Below are 27,643 nucleotides of genomic sequence, written 5' to 3' on the forward strand. Positions count from 1 at the left end.
GCATTTCTATTAAAGAAACAGTAGAAATACTTACTATCTTAAATCATTCACCCTGTTCTTCTTCCAGGAAATACATTTAGTGATCAATCATTAGTTTTCAAGAGAATGGCTTAAGTCAGCCCAGAGAAGGGTCTTCTCTCATAAGGTGTCAGGAACAATAATGGGGGAAGGAAGAGAAACAAAAATGTTTGCTAAATACTTATTTTATATTTGAAAGAAAAAAATATGGAAATAAAGTGTTTCCGTAGTCCTCCTGGTAACATTATACTTGGTGAGGCAACACCTATCATAGAGAAGTAATTTTAAATCTGTAGGCTTAGATGAACAATTTCTAGCCCACTGCTGATGAGTTTTTCGGCTTTGACCTGGAATACCTGATGAGGACTAGACAATGTGGAAGAATGCCAAAGTTGTGCAGTACTTTGTACTTCAAAAGAGTAGATTCTGACTATTTTGCCAAACATAAATTATTGGTGAGGTAATGAAAAAGCTGACAGGGCAGTAGTTATTGAAGGACTGGATAAAAGGATTATTGTGAAGCAAATAACAAACCATCCTCAACATAAACATACAAAACCTTTGTTTTATAGCAGTGATCCCTGGACAACATCACTATCATCCACCCTGTTCCATAATTGCCTGTGATTTGGGAATAAAACCATGTCCACAAATTAAGTAAAATCTTAGGTAAATTGTTGATGACAAGGCAATACCAAGCAATTTGGGGACATTCAAACAAAAAACGTTCTGAAGAAAACTGAATGCAAAGCCTTTCTTCTAACAAACCAAGGAATATAGGCCTAACGTTCCAAGTCTGGGGGAATTACAATCCTGCAATCCTTTTTAGGGTGGAGTGGACATAAATAGATGGGAGCTCTTGATGCAGTGTTACATTGTTTGATTCGGACTGTGTATGTATGGACTGTGAAGAGAGCTATTTTAACTCTCACATAAAGCGCAGATGAACCTGATACTGGAATATAGGATGCTGTCCTGGCATACTCATTCAGTAAAAGGAATTTGAAGGGTATGGGAAGAGGCACAAAAATCATTCAGGAGTTAGAGAAAGTGCTTTACAAAGAGAGGCTTAAAGTATGTAATCTTCTTATTTAAAAAGAAGATTGTGATGTGACTTGATTACAATGAAGAGAAAATAATTGTTACTAAAAATTTCTTTCATCTATCAGAAAACAGCACAGTAGCCAGTAATTGGTTGAGCTCATGTTCGGACTGTAAGGTTAGTAACTGAGTAGACTCTGGAATAAACTAATATGAGGGGTGGTACTTTTTTTTTATTCTCCTGCACTTTTTGCGCTGAAATGCCTTTCTGCAAGATACATTTTTTTAATTAATCATGTTACGGGGCTGTCTCCTGGGGGTGACTGGGTTAAGTCTTAATGGTCTGTTTGACATGCAGGAGGTCTGAATAGACAAGTTTGTGATGTCTTTTGGCCTCTCTCTTAGGGCAGGGAGGGCTTTTTGTGTATACAGTTTGGTTGGGATTCTTCCCCTCAGTCGTCTTTCTTCACAGGAGATGGGACCTGAATAACAGTCTTTCAGAAAAGTATACTGGAGTGGTACTTGTCAGTATTTGTCTGAATACTGCTATGGCTGCAGCAATTTGAAGCTCCCTGGAAAAGAGTTTTAGTGGTCGTCACAAATATTCTTTAAAAAACAAAATCTTTGACATTATGGCAAGGTCTTAAACTGGTCTTAAAATACGTGTCCTCAGTCTTTAATTTTACTGAATAATGAGTGGTAGTTGGAAAAAATGAAAGTTATGTGAGGCAAATGATGTCCTGCATACACAGACCTTGTCCAAGAATTTGCTGTCCACACTGTACATGTACAAAGGTATGCACCGCTACTGAAAGTCTAATTTTTAAACATACTGAAAGCTGCTTCTAGTATTCACCTATTGTAGTGTTTGTATAACAAACAGTTTTTAAGCAAAACTCCCTGTTAAGAGTGAATGAATGTCGTTGTTGGGACCGACACGACACTGAACATCAAGTTGCAGCAATCCAATTTCTTTATTTAACAAGCAGTGCTTTTTTATATTCTTTTACCCAGGTGCTTATCTATGCATATATTCTAGCATTCTACTTTTGCCCGATACGCTCTCACATCACACGCTGTTCATGCTCTGGTCAAAGCCAGGATGTTTGCCAACCCTTATCTTTTTGCTTAGCTCTTCTCAGGACTCCCCAGTCTCTTCAAGGGTACACGGATATCTGCTCAAGCTTAATGTTAATTTGCATTCTGATCCCTCGGACCAGCTGAGGTTTCCCACAATTTCCCCCTTTTTGTATTTGTGCTACAAATGCCGCCCCCATCACCCGCTGCAGGGCCCTTTGCAGTAGGGAGATGAGACATGGCACCATCATTAGCACAACTACAGCTATCAACAATATTATTAATCTTGCTTTGACCATTGAAACCAGCCATCCCGAGAGTCCCCAGTTTTGCAAAAGGTGATCAAAAGAGAAGAACCCATCCTCTTCCTTTAACTTTTTTGTTCGTTCCGTTAACTCTTGTATGCACGCATGAATAGATTGAGAACGGTCTCATAAGTTCATGCAGCACATCCCATCAAAATCTTGACAACCATGACCTTGAACCAGCAACAGGAAATCTGTTGCAGCTGGATTCTGCAGTGTGGCATGTCTAACTGAGTCTACATCTAGTAGTAAACTACTTAAAGCTGAAGATGTAGCATTAGATTGCTTAGCCAGCCAACACCTGAGCTTCTTAAGCGTAGTGAGCGCTTTAGCTGATGCCACTCTGGGGTCTAAAAAGGATGCCGTGATTATTAGGTCTCGCAGCAGCACTTTTGCTCCAGGACTCACCTGTTCCTGGATCACAAGGGAACCAAAGTACCAAAGAAGGGGTGGCATCGCAGCAGGAGTATCATCAGCAAGCTGCAAAAAGTTTAATACATATACAGTTAATCGTGTTTCAGGGGTTTCCCCTATCATTCCCCTTTTTGTTTTTGTAAAAGGCATTTTAGAGTCTCGTGTGCACGCTCAACAATACTCTGACCTGTGGGTGAGTGGGGGATGCCTGTGACATGTGTCACGCCCCAGAGTTGTAAAAAAGAAGCTACCTTTTGCAATACATAAGCAGGACCATTATCAGTTTTGATCTGTTGTGGGACACCTAAACCAGAAAATGCACGCTGCCAATGGCGTAAGACATCTCAAGCTGATTCTCCAGTGTGAGCAGTGGCTACGAGGGCAGAAGAAAAGGTATCGATTGATACATGTATATACTTCAAACGGCTGAATTCAGTAATATGTGTGACATCAGTTTGCCAAAGCTGTAAAGCGCGTAATCCTCATGGATTGGTGCCATAATATACAGGTACGTGTTCATCTTGACAATTGGGGCAGGCCGCAATAATATTGCGGGCCTCAGTATTACTAAGATTAAACTGATGTTTTAAAGCACGATATCCCTGATGATAAAAACTATGCGATGCTATCGCTTGCTGTTTAACATTGGGCACAGGTCCCAGGGCCACTGCAGACACTAAAGCATCAGCTTGTGCATTGCCTTCTACAATAAATCCTGGTAACTGGGTATGACTTTTAATATGCATCACATAATATTCCTGCTGTCACCTCTGTATTGTTATCCATAACAGTTTCAATACACCAAACAGTAATTCATTAGTTACATTACCTAAAAAAGCTTTATCTAAACGTTGTACCAGACTGGCCACATAAGCTGAATCTGTCACAATATTGACTGGGCCGGGGAAACTCTGAAACACCATGGTCATTGTTCGTAGTTCTACGACTTGGGGCGAACCTTCTTGATGTTCGATCTTATGTCACCATTGTGTTCCTTGTCTCCAGACAATGGCAGCTTTTCCAGTTTTTCCTGACCCATCTGTGAACACCGTGGGGCCCTCCACTGGGTTTCTACGACTGAGATTTTTTTTTTTGTCCAGAGGTTATTTGTGTGCCCAATTTAATCAGTAGGTGTGAAGGTAAATGGTCAATGCTTTTGCTACAGACCATTGACAAATTGTAGGTGAGTTTTTCATACCTTGTGGCAACACTTTCCACTGATACCTTTTGGTAGGCTCCATGTTATTCACGGACGGAACAGTAAATGCAAATTTTTCTTTGTCTTGTTCTGCCAGAGGGGTGGTAAAAAAAAAATAATTTTTAAATCTATCACAACAATTTCCCACCCCATAGGTATCATAGTAGGCGAAGGTAATCCCGGTTGTAGTGCTCCCATTGTTGCCATGACTTCATTAATCTTTCGCAAATCATGCAACAATCTCCATTTCCCCAATTTCTTTTTGATAACAAATACTGGGGTATTCCAAGGGCTATGTGAGGCCTCTATGTGTCCTGCAACAAGTTGTTCCATTACCAGAGACTGCATGGCCATTAATTTCTCTTGGCCAAGGGGTCACTGATCAACCCACACCGTTTTTTCTGTTAGCCATTTTAGAGCTAAAGTGGGTTGAAAAACACCCTGCAAGACAGTAGCCCCGACTAAAAAGCCTTAGTTATGCAAACTCCCCAGTGGCCTAAGCAGTCCCTTCTCCATAGATTTAAAGGAGTTGAGGTCACATATGGCTGCACTGTAGCCCTTTGCCCTTCTGAGTTTACAAACACAATAGGGTTAGTAGACATGTAACTATTGGCAACTCCTCCAAGTCCTGCAACTCCCAAGGCATTGGAGGTTAATGGCCAAGTAACAGGCCACTCCCGTAAAGAGATGATCATCACATCTGCTTCAGTGTCTAATAATCCAGTCAGTCGGATCTTCTTGGGGGTGGCATCATTAAGTTCAAGAACACAATGCATTTGTGGGCGTTGATTAGATACTCTTTGCACCCAATAGATTTGTGGCTTTCCTGTAGAGCCAAAACCACCATTACCACGTGTAACGTTGTTCGTTTGTGGAACACAACTTTGAAATGGGATTAACTGAGCAAGTCGATTTCCCTTCTCAATAGTCACAGGTGGTGTAGCTGTTGATACCATGGCACATATTTGTCCTGTGCAATCAGCATCAATCACTCCAACATGTACCATGAGGCCTTGTAAGGTGGTACTAGATCTTCCTATCAGTAAGGCACTTAAACCTTTGCCAGTTGGTCCCCAAGCGTCTAGGGGCACCTTGTGTACCTCTTTACTACAGGAAAAGCAGCAGGCTCCGCAATTTCAGTACTAGGAGACTCGGCATGAGAAAGTGAAACAGGTATTTTCTTTGACAAGTCCCATTCACCCAATTCCATCGCTTTTTGCTTCACGTCCCTCCAAAATCGGACAGGGTTTCAGGGTTTAACCATCACTTGAACTGGTGGTAAGTCCCAAGTTCGGGGATACTTTGAACAACAGAGAGGACCCCCTTGTTCTATTTGCGATTTTACATCAATTGGAGAAGGACAAGGGGGAGGTGGGGCAGAAGGGACAGAAACTGGAGGAGAATTGCCCCAGTCGATCAAATTGCTTTCCTCCTCATTGTCTGATTCAGGGGGCAAAGGTGGATAAGGGAACGGTGGATTAGGAGGTTCACAAGATATGAGCACCTCCTCTGGAGGGGACTTTTGGACCTCTTCACTGCTCTTGATTTGGTCTTTAGGCAATACAAATCCTGATCAGTTAGCACCTTCACTTGCAACTTGGTCGCGAGGTAATACATATTTATATTGTTTATCTTTTGTGTTCATTGGGAGCAGTCCTTTATTTTCCCGAGTAGCAATCTCCTGCCCCTTTAAATTATCAACACGAGGTTTAGAGACAAACGGCGCAGAGGCTGCGGATGGCTGTTCACTCCCTTTTGCTAAATCTCTCTGCTCCTTAAAGTTCTTTAATGTCTCTAATAAAAGTCGCCACGTAGTTAACAACTCAACAGCCATTTTTGAGCCGCGTGTAGCTTCCTCAAATAAAGTCTTCCCTAGCTTTATTCATTGTGTTATACTAAATGCTGTAACCGATGTTACTTTTACTCCCCGTTCTTTTCGCCACAATAGCATTTTTCGCAAAGTCACTTCAGGGAGGATTACACCTTGCCGTTTCAACAACAGCGTCCATGTGGAGAGTATAGTCTGCTCCTCCTTACTTGACTTCCCTCCCATGTCCCCAGTGGCTCACCTACTACAGGTGTCTTCTTAAATATGATCCGGATCCATCAACAGCTCTGCCCGCTATCCTCAGCTTAACTGGGCTCCATCCCCACGACTATTTCCAGTCATCTTCTTCCTTAGAATCACGTTGGGTTCACCAGTTGTCGTTGTTGGGACGGACATGACACTGAACATCAAGTTGCAGCAATCCAATTTCTTTATTTAACAAGCAGTGCTTTTTTATATTCTTTTACCCAGGTGCTTATCTATGCATATATTCTAGCATTCTACTTTTGCCCGATACGCTCTCACATCACACGCTGTTCATGCTTTGGTCAAAGCCAGGATGTTTGCCAACCCTTATCTTTTTGCTTAGCTCTTCTCAGGACTCCCCAGTCTCTTCAAGGGTACACGGATACCTGCTCAAGCTTAATGTTAAACTCACATTCTGATCCCTCGGACCAGCCGAGGTTTCCCACAAATGAAATCTATAGGTTCCCTCTGAGGAAAAAAAAAGAAAAAGTCATTTTGTTGTGGTGTTTTCATGAAGACTCCTCTTAAATCCTTTTTTTTCTTTTTTTTCCCCTCCCCCTCTTCCAGAGAAAATGACCGGGTGGTCATAGTTAACGGGACCCCAATGGAAAATGTTCCACATTCTTTTGCAGTCCAGCAGCTTAGGAAAAGTGGAAAAGTGGCCACCATTGTAAGTAAATTACAAATGTATTCACCCTACTGTGGTATTTACGTGTGTAAGCAGTCAAGATTTTGGTTTTCTTTTATGAAGCGTACTATAAATGCGTAAAGTAAAGTAAGCTTTTACCCAATAGAATGTACAAAGTAAATGCAACAAAGCAAAGATGTAGTTTCTACAGGTGAAGTGAATGGAAATTAAACAACAGTGGCACAAAGTTACCCCGTTGAAAAACTGGGAATAAAATACACGTCCTCAGTCTTTAATTTTACTCAATAATGAATGGTAGTTGGAAAAAATGAAAGTTACATGAGGCAAATGATGTCTTGCATACAGAGACCTTGTCCAAGAATTTGCTGTCCACATGGCTTTCGTTAGTTGAGAGGGGCAGCTACAACTGTCTTTTGGGGCCTTGTCACATTTTTTAGAAGCCATCTAGAAAAAGAAAATAAGCAGTCATCTAGAAAAAGAAAAGAAGTATTCATTACTCACACTCTTGCATAAGTAAAAGAATGTGGTTCCTGATCTGATTTTTTTTTTTAAATTCTCTTACTCTTCTTTATCCTCCCAGTTAACAAATATTTCTCTGCACATCCAAATAATCTAATATACTGGTGGCTCTATAAATAGAAATTTGTTCCTTTTTTTTTCCCTCACCAACATCTATTTGAAGTGAGAAGACTGTTCATCTGTTGAATTTCATATTCTGACCATTGGAGGGTGTTTTGTTTTGTTTTGTTTTGTATTGCACTGAACAGGTGGTGAAAAGACCAAGGAAAGTGCAGGCTGCTGCATTGAGGAGAAGCCCCTCGATTGACTATGAGGACAGAGCTTTAGATGTAATGGATGACCATGCAGAATTTGATGGCAAAAGTGCTCGAAGTGGCTATAGTGACAGAAGCTGGCATAGTGGTAATGGAGGGCGCAGCCAAAGCTGGGGAAACAGCCTGGATCAGAGCTATAGACATGAACAAGACAGAGGGCGTAACCGAAGCAGAGACCGTGACAGGGAATGCAGCTACAACCGCGATCGAAGTCGTGGTAGGAGCGTTGACAGGAGCTTGGATCGAGACTATAGAAGAGATCGGAGCAGGGGAAGGAGCATTGACAGGGATGGTGGCTATGAACGGGACTACAGAGGAGACTACAGCCCACCCAGTTATAGTCATGGATCTCAACCTGATCCTAGATATGGGAGGGAAGTGAGGAGTCGAAGTCGGGACAGGCTTCGTTCCCGAAGTCCTTCACCTGAAATACACCATCAACATGAGTACCTAGGACCGCAGGATCAGAATGGACCGATCAGTGTTCTCTTAACAAAAGGCAGACGTAATGAAGGTAGGTATAGTAGGGGAGGAGAGGAATTGACTTTTAATATGAGAGGAGCTGAATATTCTCTGCTTTTACAGGTTAAATGTTGAGTGTTCTAACCAATTGCTTAAGTTGGTCTTTCATTCTTCCTGGCTGGTTTAGGGTGCTTTTTCCCCCAGCATCTTGAACTTTACTGTTGAACACAGAACTGTTCAGCCACATTGTTTCAGTCTTTTCAAGCTACTGTGTCCTTTGGTTTTCCATTTGCTCTGCCCTGTTCTTCTGGTTCTGGTGGGAGACATGGATCTGATCATGATTCAGATTACACTTGGCGCATCTACAAAAGGGTCAGCTACAAAGGGTGAAGAGTACACTCTGCCTTTAATAGTGCACTTACTTCTTCCCTTCATTATAATTGAATTAGTTCCAAGGATTGTTTGGTTCTGAATACTTAATAGTGTAGTTAAAGAATACTGAAATAGCAACATCTGAAACAGCCTTTCCTTGCTGAGTATTTGGGTGTGTAAATGAAAGCTAAAAGCCTGATCTCTCATATGCTGTGAAGTAAAGACTGTTGTGCTATAAAGCATATCTGAGATTAGGTTGCGCATGCTTTTCTGTTTGGTTTTTTTTTAGGGAGTGTGGTGGCTTGTTTGTGGGGGTTTTGTGGGTGGTTGTTTTTTTTTTTCTAGTCTGCCCTGTTGTGATTTGTAAGAATTTTCTTCTCATGTAAGTTTGGTATGCAGGAGCATACCTCTTTTTTTCATTGACTCTGGCCAGGATCCTTTTCCCTCCTTCCTCTTCTTCCCCTGCATATAATGTTTCCCCTTCTAAAGATAATGCAGATAACAAAGACACCTTAAATTTATCCTTATTTGTATATTTAAGTTTTATATGTAGTTAGTAATTCCTTAGTAACTTCTGCCATTCATATGGGTATTCTGCAGACTCATTCAAATGTGGTGATTTTTTAAAGCAGATAACCTGTTTCTTTCCTTTTCAGTTGTTCTAGGATGTGTGTGTTTTAAGAGTGTTGCCTTTCTTTTTAAGTAGCAAATACACTGATCCAAGTAACTTGGATCAAAGGAAAAGCCGGGGGGGGACACACGACACTGGTGGAAATCCCTTGCCTGAAGCAACTGAGACACTTACTGGGGTACCAATAGGACAGACTTAGCATGCAGCAATTGGTAAAATAAAACAGCTCTTCTATTAGTGCGTTTTGACAATTTTCCCTCCCTTTCTACATCATGCAAAATATGATGCAGAGAGAGAATCTAGTCCAGCATGTTAATAAGCACCTCCAAAATGAAGGCATTGTTCTGCTGTTGAAGTTGCAGACTCATCATCCATCTGTGATTGGTTTTGGACTGCTGTTTGTTCTTACTGTGGTGACAGCACAGAAATAAGAGAGTTAGCTTAAGGTTAAGTGGGTTTACTAAGTCTGCAATTGTTTCTTTTCTCATGGTGTAACGGGATGTGCTGCATGTACACCGTGTAGTTTTAAAAAAATGCATCCTTGCTTATCTTCTAAGATACACTGGGTTATTTCCCTGATTGCAGAATATGGTCTCCGGCTTGGAAGTCAGATCTTCATAAAAGAAATGACCCGTACTGGCCTAGCAACCAAAGATGGCAACCTTCATGAAGGGGATATCATTCTCAAGGTCTGTTCTGGTTGTACTGCTAGCAGTTTAGCAGGGACTTGTTATAGTGGTTATGCTGCAGTAAGCCATGTTATAGTCAAGTTCACTATTAAACTTGAGCTGAATATGGACTTGTTTACTTACAGTGTTATTGTTGCCTTTTTATGTCCAGATCAATGGTACAGTGACAGAGAACATGTCTTTAGCTGATGCCCGAAAATTGATTGAGAAGTCACGGGGAAAGCTCCAGCTAGTTGTCCTCAGGGACAGAAAACAGACACTGCTCAACATTCCTTCATTGAATGACAGTGACTCAGAAATGGATGGTGAGGTTTAATGTTGATAAAAAGTTCCAGACTCTGTGCAGGGACAGAATGGAGCTTATAGTGCTTTGCTGTGGTAGAGTGGTACTAGGTTCTTCAAATAAAACCAACAAAAGTAACAAAAGACAAACAAACCTAAGTAACAGTAAATTAAGCATTAAGCCCACATCTGTTACGTGAAAGAATTTTGGAGTAATTGTATAGTTACATTTGGTGCAGGGACAGAGATAGAAGAAGCAATGTTGGTCTGGCAAAATCAACCTTCTCAGAACAAGCAAGTCAGTTGCTTTAAGAAAAGACTTAAGATTTAAAACCAAGTGAGTTGGACTGGTGTCTCCTTCTGAGGGCATCAACATTTATAACGGCATTCAGCAGGAGGGAACAATATCAGGACAACAGGAAATAAGTCCCTCGGACAACTATTTTCTGTTTCCACTATCTATTTCATACAAATGATCTCTCACAGTGTATGAGCTGTATCGCTCAACATAATCTTGCTTTGGAATGGTTGTTTAGGGGAGTAGGATGTTCCATTATGGTGTGCAAGATACTTGCTTCTCTGATGTCAGAATATTGAGTGCACCTTTTTGTAGGTTGTACTGTGAAGACTGAGATATGGTTCAAGTCTGAAGGCTACTCTGTTTCTTTTGTCACTGAAAAGCAATGATGCGCGGACTGTTAATGTGAAGGTGGTCTTGTTTGGGAACCTCCAGAAGACCTCAAATAAAAGGCTGCTAACACTAGTTAATGAGTTTGTGGTATGCTCAAAGTAGTTGTGTGGTGTCGAGTGTGTTTCCTAAAGGTTGTGCGAAACCTTTATGAAATATTTTTGGGGGCATAGGAACGTGGAAGCACTAAAAGGCATACAGCACTTTTTGAACACAAGTCAAATCCAACTTGGAACAGGAGAAGGCTTTAAGGTTCAGCATATTTTATGTCAGAGCTTTTTAAATAAATGTGGTGGTCAGATGTGCAGATACGTTAAACAAATCCTGTATTTCTTGATTTGCTGCTCTCTTTACAGACATTTCTGAAATAGAGTCAAACAGATCATTCTCCCCTCAAGATGACAGGTTACATCATTCTGATCTAGATTCGCATTCATCCAATGAAAAGCTGAAAGAGAAACCAAAGTAAGAAATGATCTTTTTAGTCCATTTTTCTAATACTTGTCAAAAGAAATTCTTAAAATGCATGGCTTTCTTACCTGATTTCACTATGCTTTTTTTGTTTTTCTTTCTTTTAGTGCAAAAGATGATCCATCCAGTAGGATGTCCAGGATGGGAGCAATGCCTACACCATTCAAGTCGACCGGTGACATTGCTACTCCTTCTGTTACAGTTGTAGACACAAACAAAGAACTGAAGTACCAAGATGACCCAGCAGGTCAGGGTTTGAAGTTTTTGGTTGCCTTTTTTTCCCCTGTCCACAGAATGTCTACTCTCTTGAGTCATGTTGACATACCTAGTATACTCTCCATGTCAACCCCATCCTGACACAGAGAAAAGGTCTGTCACTGCTTTGTGGTGCAGAGAGAGAAGAAACACTTGAGATTTTTGAAGGCAGTTGCTTATCAGAATTACCACTTCAAAAAGCCAGTACTCTCCTAGGGCATCTACGGTAGCCTGTTGCCGTAAGCAGCCAAATGAAGCTGTTCCTGAAATCTGATCTGGCTTGCCTGAAAGAGTTGTGTATCCCTCCCTTGACCTTTTTGTTCTTTTTCAAGAATTTAAAAAAAAAAGGAAGTAAATCAATTCTAGTCAAAGAGAGGCTTGACTTCTAAAGCTGTATCAGTCTTTGGCGTGGAGGGTTTGATTGTTATCTGATAACTAAAAATTGCCGCCATTTATAACTTTTTAATAGCTTAGTAACATCTGTTGGCTTTTTTCCACATGTAGTGTCTCAATCAAAAGCAGTTACAAGAACGGTTCTTAAACCCAGCCCTGAAGATGAAGCAATATATGGGTAAGGCAGCATTTGCTATGTTCTTTTGCACTCGGTATTCTTCCAGTGACCTGTACCTTGTTCTTGGTTGCATGGGTTTTTGGGTTTTTTTGCTCATTTGGAATGATACTCCCTTTATAGCTTAGTGCCAAGAAGAGATGACATGGCTTCTATCTGACCATATTTGAGTTAAATTTAGTTTTAGAAGTATCTGCCTGGAAAGTATAGACTTGCCTTCTACCTGGAAGGTATAGAACAGCCTGTGCTTCTGGGCTTGCATGGTAACATACACAACGGTATGTTTTTATATTTTTATTCTGCTCTATTTGGCACCTTGATATAACATTTGGAGTACTATGTCCATTTTGGGGCTCCCCAGAACAAGAAAGATAGTGACACACTGCAGTAAGTATAGGGAGTTGGTGGCTGCAGCATATGGCATACGAGAAAAGACCAAGAAAATTTGGGTTGTTAAGCTTGAAGAAGAGAGGGCTGAAGGGACATCTTATTGCTGTCTGCAATGATCTGATGGGAACAGAGCCATATTTTTCTCAGAGGGGTAGAGTAATAGGATGAAGAGCAAGGGACGCAAGCTGGAATATAGGAAATACTGACTTGATATAAAGAAGAAAACTTTTTATTATGAAGGTGGTTAACCACTGGAACAGCTTTCCCTTGTAGATTATGGTATCTCCACCACCAGAGATACTCAAAAGCATAACTGGTCAAGGTGCCCTGAACAACCTGCTTTGAGCAGAGGGCCATTCTAACCTGTGCAGTTCTATGGAAATGCATTTACCACCTTTTCTGTTATTTTGTATGTACACAAAAGACAACCCTCCCCTTCCCTGCAATACTAAGATACAAAGAGATTGTCCTCCATTTAATTTGTAAACAAGCTTGTTGCAAGGCAAGGCCAAACATATGTGTGTTTCTATACAAGCTGGAAACTTCTGTACAGAAATTGGTCACTTTTCTTCAAATCCAAGGCTGTGCAGTCCATATTGCAGTCTCTGCTTGGAAATAAACAAAATATTGCTCCAAAGTTTACTTTTTTGGGGTTTTTTTGATTATTTTTACAAGTGGTCAAATGGAACCTGGTACTATTGATTCTTTAACGATTAAGATAACTATAAGTTGCAAACTGTATTAATAGGAAGTCAACTCACATGTTTTCTTTTGAGAGTTTCCAAATACAGAAATTGAGTGGAGTACTGAGATTGTAAGGAGGAGCCTAAAGATAAAGTTTTGAGGATATTCTGTAGCTTGGAGTGTTTTTTCAAATGAATTCTCTTCTCAGATCTTTTCTGGGTTGGACCCTGCGTATGTTGTCATGGATGTGCAAATTAATCAACTGATTATTTTGGTGAAGGTGAATTTATAATACAGGCTTAGGGTATTACTGAGAAAGGCTGACAGATAAGTACTGTCCTCTATGTTGGAAGGTCACTCAACCATACAGCTTTTCTGATAGCAAAAAAGATGAACCTATTGTAGTGGCTTCTCCCACTGCAGTATGAAAGGACTGTTTGTTAACCTACCAATAGGGTATACTTGGAAATACTTCTCATTACAAGAAAACTTTGAGACATATGTCTAACAAACATGTTAAACTGCAGAGAAAACAGGTTTAAATTTAATTTGTGTGACAGTTCTCAAGCATACAGAGGTAAAAACAATGGGTATGACTACTTATAACTCAGGCTGTTTTCACAAAAAAACCCAACTGCTAATCTGCAAGAGGATCCAATAGGCAAGGCAACTATTTTGGGACTTTGAATGCAGGGAGTTGTTTTCCTGCTGTGTATGGCACTTAGTTGCTCTTCCTAGTTCAGTTTCCACTCTGAAAAATGCACATTCTCTGCTTCCTTCCCTCAGTAAAGAGTTACCTGGGTAAATACAGCATATATAGCAAAATAAAGGGGCTAAGAATATTAATAATACGATTTTGTTGAAAGGGACACAACTTTTTTCTCTTAACAACCTGTTACTGTCATATGCCTAACATCTGTGCTTACTTCCTTTTTCTGCCTGTAAATCTTGTAGTCCTAATACAAAAATGGTGAGATTCAAGAAAGGAGACAGCGTGGGTCTACGACTGGCTGGCGGAAATGATGTAGGGATATTTATTGCTGGAATTCAAGAAGGCACCTCAGCTGATCAGGAGGGACTGCAGGAAGGAGATCAGATTCTTAAGGTATGTGTATAAGTATATGCCCCTGAAATGCAAATCACTTTTTTATTTTTTGGTTTGCTTCTTAGTGGAAAAATGAAGAAATTACAATCATTGGAAGCCAAGTTACTGCTTTGGAACTGTGTATGTGTGGTGGAGGGATCCTGCTGAAATGTGGTTTTGAAGGAGAATTGTTTATCAAGCTTTATTTTGTTTAAGATTCTGTGGAAGCGGTAGGTAGGAGAAATATTAATAAAAAAAATGACACAAGAGGGTAGAATAAATTTTCTGTACAATGCTAGTCTTGGAGGGGGAAAAATTGAGGACAGCATGTTTTTCTTCTTTCCTCTTTCTCCAGTTTCCTTGGATAACAGTGATTTATTTTTCTAGTTTCTGAATTATATCTTCTATGCCATTTTGTCCTCTTACATATTCCTCTTTTTTTCTGAAAATTCAAATAGGAGGCTAATGTAATTTTCTCTTCTGCCTGTTTTCTTTTGTGATAGCCTTGATTTTTCAAGGCCTCTTGGAAGCTTTTAAAGTAGAAGAAACAATTGTGTAGTACACATCCAGGATCTTGTTATTTCAGAAAGATTACTGTTAATGGCTGGAATAAAATATTCCTTATGGCAACAGACATCCATATTGACTTTAAAAAAAAAAAAGGTGTAACGAGGGAAGAGAATATTTAAGATTTTTTAGATTAAACAAAAATCTTTGGTTATTCCTTTTATTGCCAATTTTTCAGGTATTGATTTTTATTTTTATTTTTAATTTGTTTTTTCGGTACATAGGTAAACACTCAAGACTTCAGAGGTGTTGTTCGGGAAGATGCTGTTTTATATCTCTTAGAAATTCCCAAAGGTGAAACAGTGACAATTTTGGCTCAAAGCAAATACGAAGGTAGGTGCTTTGAACAAAATTTGTGTATATCCGTGAAGCTTTTAAGCTTTGTTTTGTCAGTGAAACTACAAATAATCTCTCTTGTGCTTATTCTTGATAGCTTTTAGTTATCATCCTTTTCAGTAGCTTAAAAGATAGCTGTAATCTATACCACAAGGGTCATACAGGTGTGCACGTGGTATGTTTTTCAGAGCACTTCTCCATCTCTTTCATCCATCTCTCTTTAGTCCTGAAAAGTGGCAATGTATTGCTTGTTCCTTCTGCTTTTCTGTCTGTAGCAGCTGGTCCAAGATCTGCTGTTAGTATGTGTTTTCTGCTGTGCCTTTGGCAGTCACAAATGATTCAGTCGGATAGCAGCAAATAGTTTTATTGGTGAACAGTTAGGGAGTAAGCAAAGCCTCTTTCTTTCCTGTTGGAGACACAGCCTGCTGTAATATTGAAGTACCATAGCTGCCTTTCACTTTGGGAAGGTGTGTCGTGGTTTAACCCCCAGCAGCTAGGACCACTCACGCACTCCCCCCAGTTCAGATAGCTGAGAGAGTCAGAAAAGTAAAAGTGAGAAAATCTTGTGGGCTGAAATAAAGACAGTTTGATAGGTAAAGCAAAAGCTGCAGAGGCAAGCAAAGCAAAACAAGGAATTCATTTACTGCTTCCCACCGGCAGGCTGGTGTTCAGACATCTCCAGGAAAGCAGGGCTCCACCGTGCATAACAGTTACTTGGGATGACAAATGCCGTAACTCCGAACATCCTCTCCTTCTTTCCCCCAGCTTTATATACTGAAGCATAATGTCACATGGTATGGAATAGCTCTTTGGTCTGTTGGGGTCAGCTGTCCCAGCTGTGTGTCCTCCCAGCTTTTTGTCCACTCCCAGCCCTTGCTGGTGCAGTGATGTAAGAAGCAGAAGAGGCCTTGAGAGCTTAGCAATAACTAAAAAAACACCAGTGTGCTATCAAAAGTATTTCTCATCCCAAATGCAAAACATAGCACAGTACTAGCTGCTAAAAAGTTTCTATGCCAGCTGAAACCATGAAAAGGTTGGTAGGTACAAGTACCTCCTGCCATCAGAGCTGTAAGGGCTGTATGTGTACAAGTATAGAACGTTCTTTGATAATGTGTGTGTAGGACAATGGAGGTGGAGACTATTTTTTTGCATCTTTTTGAGCGGAGGGGAAGAATTTCAAAACTATTCTCTAGAGTGACAGCTTAATCTTTCTTTCAAGTGTAAAATAATATAAACTAAAGGGGAGCTCCTGTTTTAGTCTACAGAGACATCATGGCCTGTGGCAGAGGAGATTCATTCTTTATAAGGAGCCACTTTGAGTGTGAAAAAGAATCACCACAGAGCTTAGCATTCACCAGAGGAGAGATCTTTAGAGTAGTAGACACACTGTATGACGGCAAACTGGGAAGCTGGCTGGCTGTGAGAATTGGAAATGAACTGGAAAAGGGCCTCATTCCAAATAAGAGCAGGTAAGGCGGCATCCTGCATTCCTACCCGTTGTTAGAAGTAAGATTATTTTTTTTCCAAATGATATTTTCTTCCTACGTCATACCTTTCTTCCTTCCCCCCCTGCCCCGGCCTTACAAGAGTGGATAAATTGTTTTGTCTTTACTTTCACAACAATTGTGCCTGTAAAAATGTAGATTTTAGAACCACGGCATTATGTGAAGAGAGGATGGTCTTACCTACATACTAGATCAGGTATTTGCAACACAGACCTAGAGCTTCTTTCTCAGCAATCAATCAAGCTTTGACGACTAGCTGCTTCAGTTCCTTGTGTAGAAAACAGGTGGAGGGTCCTATTTTTACTTTTTTTGCCTTTCCCCCATGCTTCTTCTCCCTCCTTCCCCCCCATCCCCAACCAAATCAAACCAAATAAAAAAAAAAAACAAACCAAAACAAAAACAAACCCAACAACAAAAAAACCCCTACACTTTAGGAAGTTTATGACTAAGGACAAGTCCTGCCTGACTAACCTAGTGGCCTTCTATGATGGAGTGACTATGTCAGTGGACAAGGGAAAGAGCTACAGATGTCATCTATCTGGACTTGTGCAGGGCTTTTGACACGGATCCCCCACAACCTACTTCTCTCTAAACTGGAGAGTGATGGATTTGATGTGTGGACTATTCAGAATTGGTTGGAGGGTCCCATCCAGAGGGTAGTGGTTAACAGCTCAATGTCCAGATGCAGATTGGTGACAAGCAGAGTGTCTCGGGGTCCATACTGGGACCTGTTGGAGCAGGTAGAGAGGAGGGCCACAAAAATGATCAGAGGGGGTGGAACACCTCACCTATGAAGAAAAGCTGAGAGAGTTTAGGTCATTCAGCCTGGACAAGAGAAGCCTCTGGGGAGACCTTATTGTAGCCTTTTACTACTTAAAGGGGCCTTACAAGAAAGATGGGGGCAAACATTTTAGCAGGGCCTGTTGTGATAGGTTACAAGGGGTAATAGTTTTAAACTAAAAGCGGATAGATTTAGAGTAGATAAAAGGCAGACATTTTTTATGCTGAGGGTGGTGAAACACTGGAATGGGTTGCCTAGAGAGGTGGTAGATGCCCCATCCCTGGAAACATTTGAAGGTGTCCCTGCTCATTGCAGGAGGGGTGGACTAGATGACCTTTAAAGGTCCCAACCCCAACTATTCTATGGTTCTATGACTGTGTATGTAAGAATACTCTGATGATTAATCTTTTAAAAGAACTTCAGTGCTTGAATTCCTTTTGTATATCCTTACGGAAAATGTTTCAAGAATTTACTCCAAGGCTAATATTTCTTGGTAGCCATAGTCCTTATTTTTGTGTGAAATACTGAGTGAACCACAGCAATGATTTTTGCTTAAGTATGCTTTCCTAGTCAAATTTCATGTGAGGTAATAATGAGCGTTCAAATGTGCACAGTGAGTAAAAGTATTAAAATTCATCAGCAAAAAAATCAGGGTATTTTTAGACTGTAGCTTTTAAGTTCTTGGGCGTGGTTGTGATTTTACAATTGAGGAAAAAAGCTCATAACTGCATTGTACACAAGTTCCTGAAATATGCTTCTTATGTGACTCCCTTGCCCCTTTCCTGGTTAGTACATTCTGTCCTTTCTGTTAATCTGACCGAACCAGCCTTTGTGTCTATGCTGTAGTATCTTAACTTACAATGCCTAATGAGAAGAGAATAGTGACACTAATTTCTTAGTTGTTCAGTCCTGAGTTACACTCCTCACCACCTTTTTGCAGTTGCATTCTTTTATTTATGCTTGTGTGAGTTACCAGTTTAAGACCCAAGGACTCGATCCTGCCCAACAATTTTGTAGCTGTGGCGGGTCGGAGCATCGTTCTGACATTGTATTTGCTCCAAGGCAAAAGAACTTGAACTTCTCTATTCTTTGCTCCACTCACGGCTGGCTGGCTGGCTGGCAAATTACCTGTTGTAAAGTGAAAATCGGTTGTTCTTCAATGAAAGTGCCTCTGTCCTCTTTGACTTGGTACAAATTGACTCTGTGCTGTCTCTGTCAGAGCTGAGCAGATGGCCAGTGTTCAAAATGCTCAAAAAGATGGCTCAAGCGATAGGGCAGACTTCTGGAGAACACGTGGCCAGCGATCTGGAGTGAAGAAGAATCTAAGGAAGAGTCGTGAAGATTTGACAGCTATTGTATCTGTGAGCACAAAATTCCCAGCTTACGAGCGAGTTCAGTTGCGTGAGGGTAAGTGAGACTGCTGTAAGCCAGCTGGCCCTTTGTTCCTGGCTGGTTTAGTGTCCAAATGTTTGGTCAGCTGAGTAAGTGATTTCGAACAACTTGAGTTCAATGTTAGATTTGAACAACAGAAAGCGATGACATTTTTCTCAACACAGATTTCTGGATGCTATTAACTACTCTAAGAAAAAAGCAAGAAATGACAGCAAATAAACCCCAAGTATTTCCAACAGATTGTCCAAATGTAATCAAGGATGATGTGGTCCATCTCCATGACTATAAACTAGCTATATTACTAGCTATGTTGAGCAAGTTGAGATAATTTTCTGGGTATTCACACATGACACTATTGTGAAACAAAACAAATAGTAAAAAGTGTTTTAAAGCAGCTCCCAGATGTCAAGATGAAGGACTGAGCAACAGAATGGCATTTTCCCGTTAATTTCTGAGGGCTGTGTTTGCACTTCTTTTGACATAATCGTAACAGAATTTTGCATTTCTTTGATTCTTCAAACTGCCCTGTAGCTGGTTTAGCATTTTAATCTTTATTCACACAAAACCCACTGGGTTACATTTCATGCTGGTTTTGTGACCCCACTGGGTTACATTTCACTGTTTTGCTGAATGGAAAGATTACTGAAGATCTCCTGTATATTTTCAGAATGTAGAATCCTTTCAATAAATCTTCCATTAGAAAGAATAAGGAAGCTGTTAAATTAAAACAATCCCTTTTGCTTTCTCAGATGATGAAAATAGCTTTCTTTGAGTTATGCTGTTGCACAAACTTTAGAGAAATAAATTTTTTAAAATATATTTCTAATATCTTCAATTTACTCATAGCCTTGCATAGTAATTGAGGATCTTGTCTGTGCCACTTCACTTATATATCAAACCAGTCTATCAGACTTATCTTTTCTCCAAATATTTTTATTTCAGCTGGTTTTAAGAGACCTGTGGTGATATTTGGCCCTATTGCAGATGTCGCTATGGAGAAGTTGTCAAATGATTTGCCTCACCTGTACCAGACAGCAAGTAAGTTGTCCTCATAGCTTCCATATCATCCTTAACTGGGAGAATGGATAACTTAATAATCACAGCTGCCCGGCCACTCTAGATAAGCTCAAATGTTGTCTTTGCAGAGACAGAACCCAGAGATGCAGGTTCAGAGAAGTCAACTGGAGTAGTGCGCTTGAACACTGTGAGGCAAATCATTGAGCAGGTAGAGTATTTCTCTGTGAAAATTGCTTACACTCAAAGACGTGTTGTTTGATTTGTTTGTTCCTAAAACTTGCAGAGTTCTCAAATCTTCACAGCATCTATTTCTGCAATAAGCAGGCTTGGTTTAATGAATGATAGGGGTTGTTCAACAACAATTTTTATAATTTTGATAGCTGTCTTCCAAGTAGGAGGGTGAATGTGATTTTAGAAATTAAATTCTCCTTCCTTAGTGCATTCTAAATTTGAACAGAGGGGCATCTGTCTTTTACTATATGCTTTCTGAATTTGCAATGGAGGCTTTACTGTCACGCAGTTCTTCAGTTGCTCTTGCTGCCATCAGAAACTTAACATTTTAGATTGCTCCTGAGTTACTATGATTGAACTGAACAGGAAGTGACTGTGATAGCTAAGTGACATCTACTGAGACTGCATTGACTCTTTTTATAATACTGTTTAGAGATCAAGTAAATAGGTGGTAATAAAGAAGCCTAAAAAACTTAAGCTGCAGAGTACGTTGTTTTTACTATTGCCCTAAGCCTAATAAAATCAATGGCAGAGGGGTTAAAATGTTACACAGAAGTCTGTTAGGAGCTCAGGCCCCACTGAAGGACATGTTTGAAAATCCCATTCATCTTTGCACTAGAAGTAGCTAAGAAGGAATATATGAAATGAAAAAAGTGAGGTTTGTCTCAGCTAGTAAATGTAGATAAAAGCTCACAAATAGCATCAAGAATAGTTGCAGTAGTGGAAGCTGTGATAGGGACAGGTAGAGAGAAAAGATAGTTAACTTTCAATACCTATTTAAAGAAAAAAATACTGAATCAGTGCATTTTACTTAACAAGAGGGTTAGTTAACATAAGAATGTGGACATACAGGCAAAAGCTGTTCAGAAAAATGGAGCTGAAATAAAAAGGCTACCTGCTGTGGCTTCTGAATGTGATGTAACTGTGGGGGAAAAAATCCAACAAGTTGTGGTCTTAATTGGACAAAAATATCCCAGTTTTCCTAGGATACCATGGTCCAATGACCTCCTCATTTTCCCCACAAGTAGCACACTGACTGGGCTTTCTTGTTAACAGGATAAACATGCTCTGTTGGATGTGACTCCTAAAGCAGTGGACCTGCTTAATTATACCCAGTGGTTTCCAATTGTGGTATTCTTTAACCCAGACAGTAAGCAGGGTGTGAAAACCATGAGACAAAGGCTATGTTCCACATCGAACAAGAGCTCCAGAAAACTTTATGAGCAAGCAAACAAGCTGAAGAAAACTTGTTCCCACCTCTTTACAGGTAAGGAAGAGTGTGTGTCTAACCTGCTTACCAAGAGAGTAGTGGATGTGATTGAGAGTCTTGAGACATCCACTTACTACTCTGCATATTAACTCATGCAGGTTGGAACTAAAAGGGTGTGAAGGTATGGTCATGAGAAATCCCTTCTTTCAATGTTCCTTGTTCTGCCAAATTCTAATACAAAAGAAGTTGTGAATCGGCATACTGTCATTAAAAGATAAGTGATTTAATAAGCTTGAGGAATGGACAAACAATAAAATAAAAATACCATGCTTCTGTCAGTAATCTAAATGAAATGGCTGTTTAACATTCTCACATAACTAAAACAAAAAGCGTTAAACAGCGAAGACTGGATAAAGGATCACATTGCATTTGCTGTGTACGTATACTTTGTCCTTCAATTTTTACAGCCACCATCAATTTGAATTCAGCCAACGATAGTTGGTATGGTAGTCTGAAAGATACAATTCAGCAACAGCAAGGAGAAGCAGTATGGGTATCAGAAGGAAAGGTAAGCAGTCAGTCCATACTGTACTAAGCTATACAGATGTCTCAAGATATCTCTTGCTGATAAAAATTGTTGAAAATTTTTCTTTCTAATGTTGGATGGGTTAGACAAGTAGTCAGCTGATGACTTTGTTAGTAACAAAAAATTACTTATTGTTGTTCTTTATGTTATATTTGGAGCTTTCATCACTAATGCTGTGGCTGGGGGAGAATGGTGAGGAGGGATAAACTCTTACAGGACTTTATGATTCTGCATTAGTGTTTCTTTCTGTTCTGCAAAGTCATTCTTAAGGAGTTGTTTGGCATGGTGTTGAGACCTAACTAGGCTCTAATTCTTATATTTAATCTTTGTTCCTTAATTCTTTCTGACTTTTCTCTAGATGGATGGTATGGAAGATGATGCAGATGATCGTATGTCTTACCTTACTGCAATGGGTGCTGATTATTTGAGTTGTGACAGTCGGCTGATCAGTGATCTTGAGGATACAGATGGAGAAGGAGGTGCATACACTGACAATGAGCTTGATGAGCCCTTGGATGAGCCAAGGATTTCATCTGTTAGCCGGTCCTCTGAACCTGTGCATCATGAGGAGGTGAGATGACTGGATTTTCAGTAAGACTGTACTTCGGTCTTTTTGATAGCGCTGCATGTGTGGCTCAAAAATGAGAGTTGTTTAAACTGCAGCTTTCTGTTACCTCTGATAGTGTTTCAGAGCTACATTGTATAGAGCAAAAATAATAATAGCTCTGCTTTTCTGCCTAACTCTGTAGGTTTTCCGATGATGTCTTTTATCACCTTGAACTTAGAAATTACATCTGCAGTGATTGTGCTTAGGTTGCTGACAGTCATTTGACTCCTGGTTACTGTTCCCAAAATAGTAAACTTGAGAGAGAGGAAAATGATTGGATTACTGGATACTGCAGTGATTTTATCTCTTATTTTCTTTCACAGAGTTTAAGAAAATTTAGTCCAGAACCAAGGGTGCAGTTGAGAAAAGCTGGTAGCAGGGAGATCCTTAGAGAACCGAGTCCACCTCCAGCTTTCAAGCCTGAACCACCTAAGGTAAACTTGCAGAAACAAATCTGAATACAAAGTTCCTCTTTCTGGAGAGCTGTCCAGGGTGGCACATTGGGAAGAGCAATAGGAACGGTCAGAGACTAGAAAACATTGTAAGTGTGGAGAGAAGGAATGACTGAAGGCGTTGCAGGATCAATCAGAGAGAAAACTGTAAAGATAACAGTTCTCTTAAAGTATGTGTGATCTCTATAGGGAATAAGAAAGTAGACTCCTTTTTGTGTCTGCTAACAGATTGAAAGGCACTTTCTTGCTCAGCAAGAACAAATGTTGGATAATCATCAGGAAAAACCAGAATCTACCACTTCTGAAAATCAGTCTCTGCCACTAGAAATGGATGTTAACTGTTTATTCAGACCTTGCTCAGGAATGATGCAGGGAAAAAAATAACCTTGTTTGGACACCAAATTCTATTTCAGCAATTCCTGATTTCCCCTGACCCCAAAGTCCTTTCTTCTTGAGGATAGGTGCCCTCACACACTGCGTGTATTAAAAATATATTCAAGTATGCCTTGACAATAGAGATTGGGCAGTGGGACATGTGTAAGAAAAATAAAGATGGAATAGGAAACAGACTTGGGTCCTATGCACTTCTAAACTCCTGGTAGTAATATTCGACACTAGGTAGTACTGACAAATCATTTGGGAGGTCACTTTTCTCTCTGCTGTCCCCTAACACACATTGTAGTTCTGGTAATTCTTAACAAATGGGACAAACAAGTCTAAATGTGCTAGTCTTCTATGGGTTGATGTGTAGTGTATGAGCATATGACCAAAATGTTGCAGCAGTTCAAATACCTTTCAAGTGTTACTTTGGGTGAAGATTGACACTGTTAAATACACAGGCAAAATTATTAATTTCAGCTTAAAGCCTTCATTTGAAAATACAGTTACGAAGTTGCTGATTTAAACTTTGTTTGCGTGTTCTATACTTACAGGGAAAGTTACAAAACAAAGAGGAGCTATATGACTTCCCCAAGAACTATGACTCCAAATCAAGTAACATTGCTGTTAGCAGCGAGACTTCAACTGTGTCAGCTAAAGCAGCACCACCACCTGTTTCTGTGAAACCTGCCTTTGGGCGTCCCATCCTGAGAAATTCTCAGTCAGCAGTGCCACCTGCAGAGGAGGAAGAAGAGGCAAAGTTGGAAGAAGAAGGAAGTGAACAAGAAAATACTCCAAAATCTGTGTTGAGGAAAGTCAAAATATTTGAGGAGATGGATCATAAGGCAAGGATACAAAGAATGCAAGAGCTACAAGAGGCCCAGAATGCCAGGGTATGAATCAGAACCATAGAATGGTTTAGGTTGGAAGGGACCTTAAAGATCACCTAGTTCCAGCCCGCCTGCCATGGGCTGGGACACCTCCCACTAGACCAGGTTGCTCAAAGCCCCATCCAGCCCAGCCTTGAACACTTCCAGGGATGGGGCAGCCACAGCTTCCCTAGGCAACCTGTTCCAGTGCCTCACCACCCACAGAGTGAAAAATTTCTTCCTAATATCCTTCTGCTGCTGTGCTTTCCAGCATATAGAACAGCCTACATCCTGAAAACTAAAATCATGACCTTCTGTTGTGTTGCTTCTGGAAGGAGAAGTTTGGGAAACCACACGTACAGACATACCGTTGTGTGGATTTGGATGTGAAAAGAGGATGTATTTTTAAGGCTTCCTATTTTAACTATAGAAAGTTGAATTCTAATAATCCTGTCACTTTTGGCAATCCATTGTTTTCACATGAACTTTGAATTACTACTCTAGCAAAAGATTATATTATTGTTGGAATATGAATAAGATCAGTTATCAATTTGTGCTTTAATTATTTCAGATGTGACCTGTTAGATTCATAGTCTCGGATTTCTAATGGATAGACTTAAAAAACACCATTATTTTCTCCTACTTTCTTTTAAAGCTTGAAATAGCCCAGAAGCACCCAGATATTTATGCTGTTCCTGTCAAAACACAGAAGTCTGAACAGAACTGGCCTCAGCCTATGAGGTAAGGTGTATCTGGTTTAAAGCATTCTGCCTTGATTGTTTACTTCACCAGCAGGAGGAAAACCTATCTTGCCCGTTTCTATTTTTACAAATAATCCTGCTTTCTTGTTGTGCCTCAAAGATTACTGTAAGAGTGGGACAAAATTTTGGTGAACACTTCTTGTTTTTTCAGGATATTTTTTTCTTTTAGTTCATTCATAGTATTGGAGTTAGTTACCTTGGAAGAAACACTATATTCTTTTGCTGAAATATTTGCAGTGCCAGGTTTTTGCCCCAATCAGTATTACTTGGAAGCTTTTCTGCATTCATGTCCTTTCTGTTCTAGATAGTTGATGACTGTTAGTCTAACACATAATTGCTGTTTTATTACTTAATAACACTTAATTACTTAAATGCTTATTCTGTTACAGATGTATTGTGTGGGTAGGGAAACTGAGGATGAAACTTGCCTGAGGTCACCCATCAAGCCTCATGAAAGTAGTAGTCTCATTAAAATTCAATGAGTTCTGGGCTGGTTAACCATTGTGTCATCTTACCCCTACACACTGCATATTTCTATGACTTGAGCAGTCACCTATGCAAGAGCTAACACACTGCATGATGGAGTTTTTCTGCTCTTCAGGACTTCAAGTTTTTCTTGTTTCTTAGAAATAGCTGATAGAAATGGGATTTTTTTTCTAGTAAATCAAATCCTTTGATGTCATAGTATGTAATCTAAAATGCAGAAATGGAATGAAGTGATTATTTTCATGTTTTCTTGGTGGGTTCAGAAAAGCATACTTTTTTTATATAGCCCTTAGAAGCTTTTCAGAAGTATTGAAAAGGAATCTTTTAACCACGTAGGCAGAATGTTTGCTTGCACACAGAAGTCAGTGCCGTTGCCTTTTTACAGGAATGTTAACAATTGGCCTAGAAGGAATGTTTAAGCACTGGGGCAATATGGAAAGAAGATAACATTTCGGTTTTGTACAATGTGGAATTGCAAAAATTATGGCTTTTGAAACTGAAGAAATGCCCGTCCTTGGCAGATTTTATTTCTATGTATCTGCTTAACGTCATATTAAATGGGTAGCACCACAGTGTATAAAATGCAAATGTGTGGGTTATTTCTGCACACTTTTGAGGATGAGAGCCCTAGTGAGAGCCTTGAGTGAGGAGAGAAGGCTATCAATTTTAGAAATGTCACATGAGAAGTCTTCAGACTTTGAGACAGGAAACTGGCGATGCAAAAGAAGCAGTCATAGAAAGAACCTGGTGCAAAAATAATCGAGGAAAATGTCAGCTGAGGTAGCAGCAGTGGCTGAAAACCTCTCTGCTCAGGGAATAAAGTGCTGTAAAACTCTTGATGTGTGTGGAGGGCTGTTTAATAATTTTAAATATGGCATTCTTCCAGGTAGGCTGAGTAGATCAAATCCAAACATGGGAATAAGATGCCTCTCCAGATAGGCATACCATGGGCATGCAGTTGTTTATGGGCTAGAAGAGGTTTAATTTGCTCCACGTGCTTTTCTAGGTTTTACAGGGCCATAAAGCAAATACTAAGTATAATTATCTTTCAGCTTTTCGGAATGGAAAATTTCAGAATTTTGTCGCTCTTTCCCTGTCTTTCTGTGTTAGCTCCAGACCTCCAGAACCCCAGAAACCTCCTATTAGACCTTACCTAGAGAACCGTGGCAGTTACGGCAGCGATGCAGAGGAGGAGGAGGAGTACCGTCGGCAGCTCTCAGACCACTCTAAGAAGGGGTATTATGGGCAGCCATCCAGATACAGAGACACAGAATTGTAGGCTTGGTAGTATGTACGTGTATAATGCTCTTTTGAGGTTTCTTCTTCCCAGCCAAAGTGGAGCAGTAGTTAGTATTGAAAAGCTATATTTTTACTGGGGGTGCTGTTAGAGGGTACGTACACTACTGAACTTAGATATATCTATACGCCGGAACTGGAAGAGTTCACTTTTGGGGATATTATTTTGTTAGCATCTAAGAAAAGAAATCACTATTGCCTGAATGCTGTTGCCTGTTTTATAAGGACCAAATCCTGAAAGTTTGTGTTAATTCCTGGTATTTTCATATTTTAACATAAAACCCCTTTTTTCCTTTTTATTAATGCTGCCTTTTTGGACTGTTCTGCTGTCTTATGAAAGTATGATCCTAGAGATACACTACTTAATGCAATAGAACTAAATTTGGAAGTGTATTTGAAGAACAGTAAGTGCCTTTAACAAGAAGCATCTTAAACTGTTTGTTTTGAAATCTGACACTTGGTGCAAAGCCATAACACGCTAAAAGGGGATTGACTGTTTTACGTCTCTTTTTTCTTTTTTTATCAGTGTCATGGTAACAATTTCCCTTGCATGTTATTTTTCTAAGTTCATAGATGCATATGTAATATTTCATAAATACTGACTGTATATAATAAAGGTGCAATTGACTGCGTTGTTGGAAAACACCAGGATGTGCTTAAACAGAAAATGATGTAGAAATTCAATCATGTATTAAAATTTACACAGACTGAAAATAATAAAGATATATTCTAGACAAACTGTGTATCTTATTCTTCTTTAGAACAGTGTTAGACTTCTAGAGTCTCTGACTTTCATGAGTTTACTTACACCAGTACGCTGTTCCGTTCAGGGTCTCATCTCCTGCTGTTCAAGTAACTGGGACATATCACTGTTGCTTCCCAGTGTTCTGAATGGGGTTTTAAAATCTGTTGTGATTTAAAATAAGACACAGAACTAGACTTGCTGCAAGAGACTTATCTTTTAGAGTATTGTCTCCTGCCTCC

At 39.9% G+C, this 27,643-nt stretch overlaps 1 protein-coding gene across 1 annotated transcript in view; it reads left to right on the plus strand.

Annotated features, from left to right (window-relative positions):
- Window positions 1–27,386, plus strand: part of TJP2 (tight junction protein 2) — a gene marked incomplete at its 5' end in the record, with an annotated part of 35,793 nt that extends 8,407 nt beyond the window's left edge. The window contains 20 exons of the mRNA XM_082497980.1: window positions 6,695–6,797; window positions 7,544–8,123; window positions 9,660–9,763; window positions 9,915–10,068; window positions 11,090–11,198; window positions 11,312–11,451; window positions 11,964–12,030; window positions 14,056–14,206; window positions 14,977–15,085; window positions 16,347–16,557; window positions 18,594–18,781; window positions 19,709–19,804; window positions 19,912–19,991; window positions 21,071–21,281; window positions 21,692–21,792; window positions 22,169–22,381; window positions 22,741–22,851; window positions 23,802–24,140; window positions 24,772–24,857; window positions 26,474–27,386. Coding sequence (XP_082354106.1) covers window positions 6,695–6,797; window positions 7,544–8,123; window positions 9,660–9,763; window positions 9,915–10,068; window positions 11,090–11,198; window positions 11,312–11,451; window positions 11,964–12,030; window positions 14,056–14,206; window positions 14,977–15,085; window positions 16,347–16,557; window positions 18,594–18,781; window positions 19,709–19,804; window positions 19,912–19,991; window positions 21,071–21,281; window positions 21,692–21,792; window positions 22,169–22,381; window positions 22,741–22,851; window positions 23,802–24,140; window positions 24,772–24,857; window positions 26,474–26,642 — 3,322 coding nt within the window. The 3' untranslated portion in view covers window positions 26,643–27,386. The remainder of the gene's footprint in view (window positions 1–6,694; window positions 6,798–7,543; window positions 8,124–9,659; window positions 9,764–9,914; window positions 10,069–11,089; window positions 11,199–11,311; window positions 11,452–11,963; window positions 12,031–14,055; window positions 14,207–14,976; window positions 15,086–16,346; window positions 16,558–18,593; window positions 18,782–19,708; window positions 19,805–19,911; window positions 19,992–21,070; window positions 21,282–21,691; window positions 21,793–22,168; window positions 22,382–22,740; window positions 22,852–23,801; window positions 24,141–24,771; window positions 24,858–26,473) is intronic.
- Between the last annotated feature and the right edge of the window lie 257 nt (window positions 27,387–27,643).

The sequence above is a fragment of the Vanellus vanellus genome (assembly GCF_965231255.1).
Source record: "Vanellus vanellus genome assembly, chromosome: Z".
Classification (NCBI taxonomy): domain Eukaryota; kingdom Metazoa; phylum Chordata; class Aves; order Charadriiformes; family Charadriidae; genus Vanellus; species Vanellus vanellus.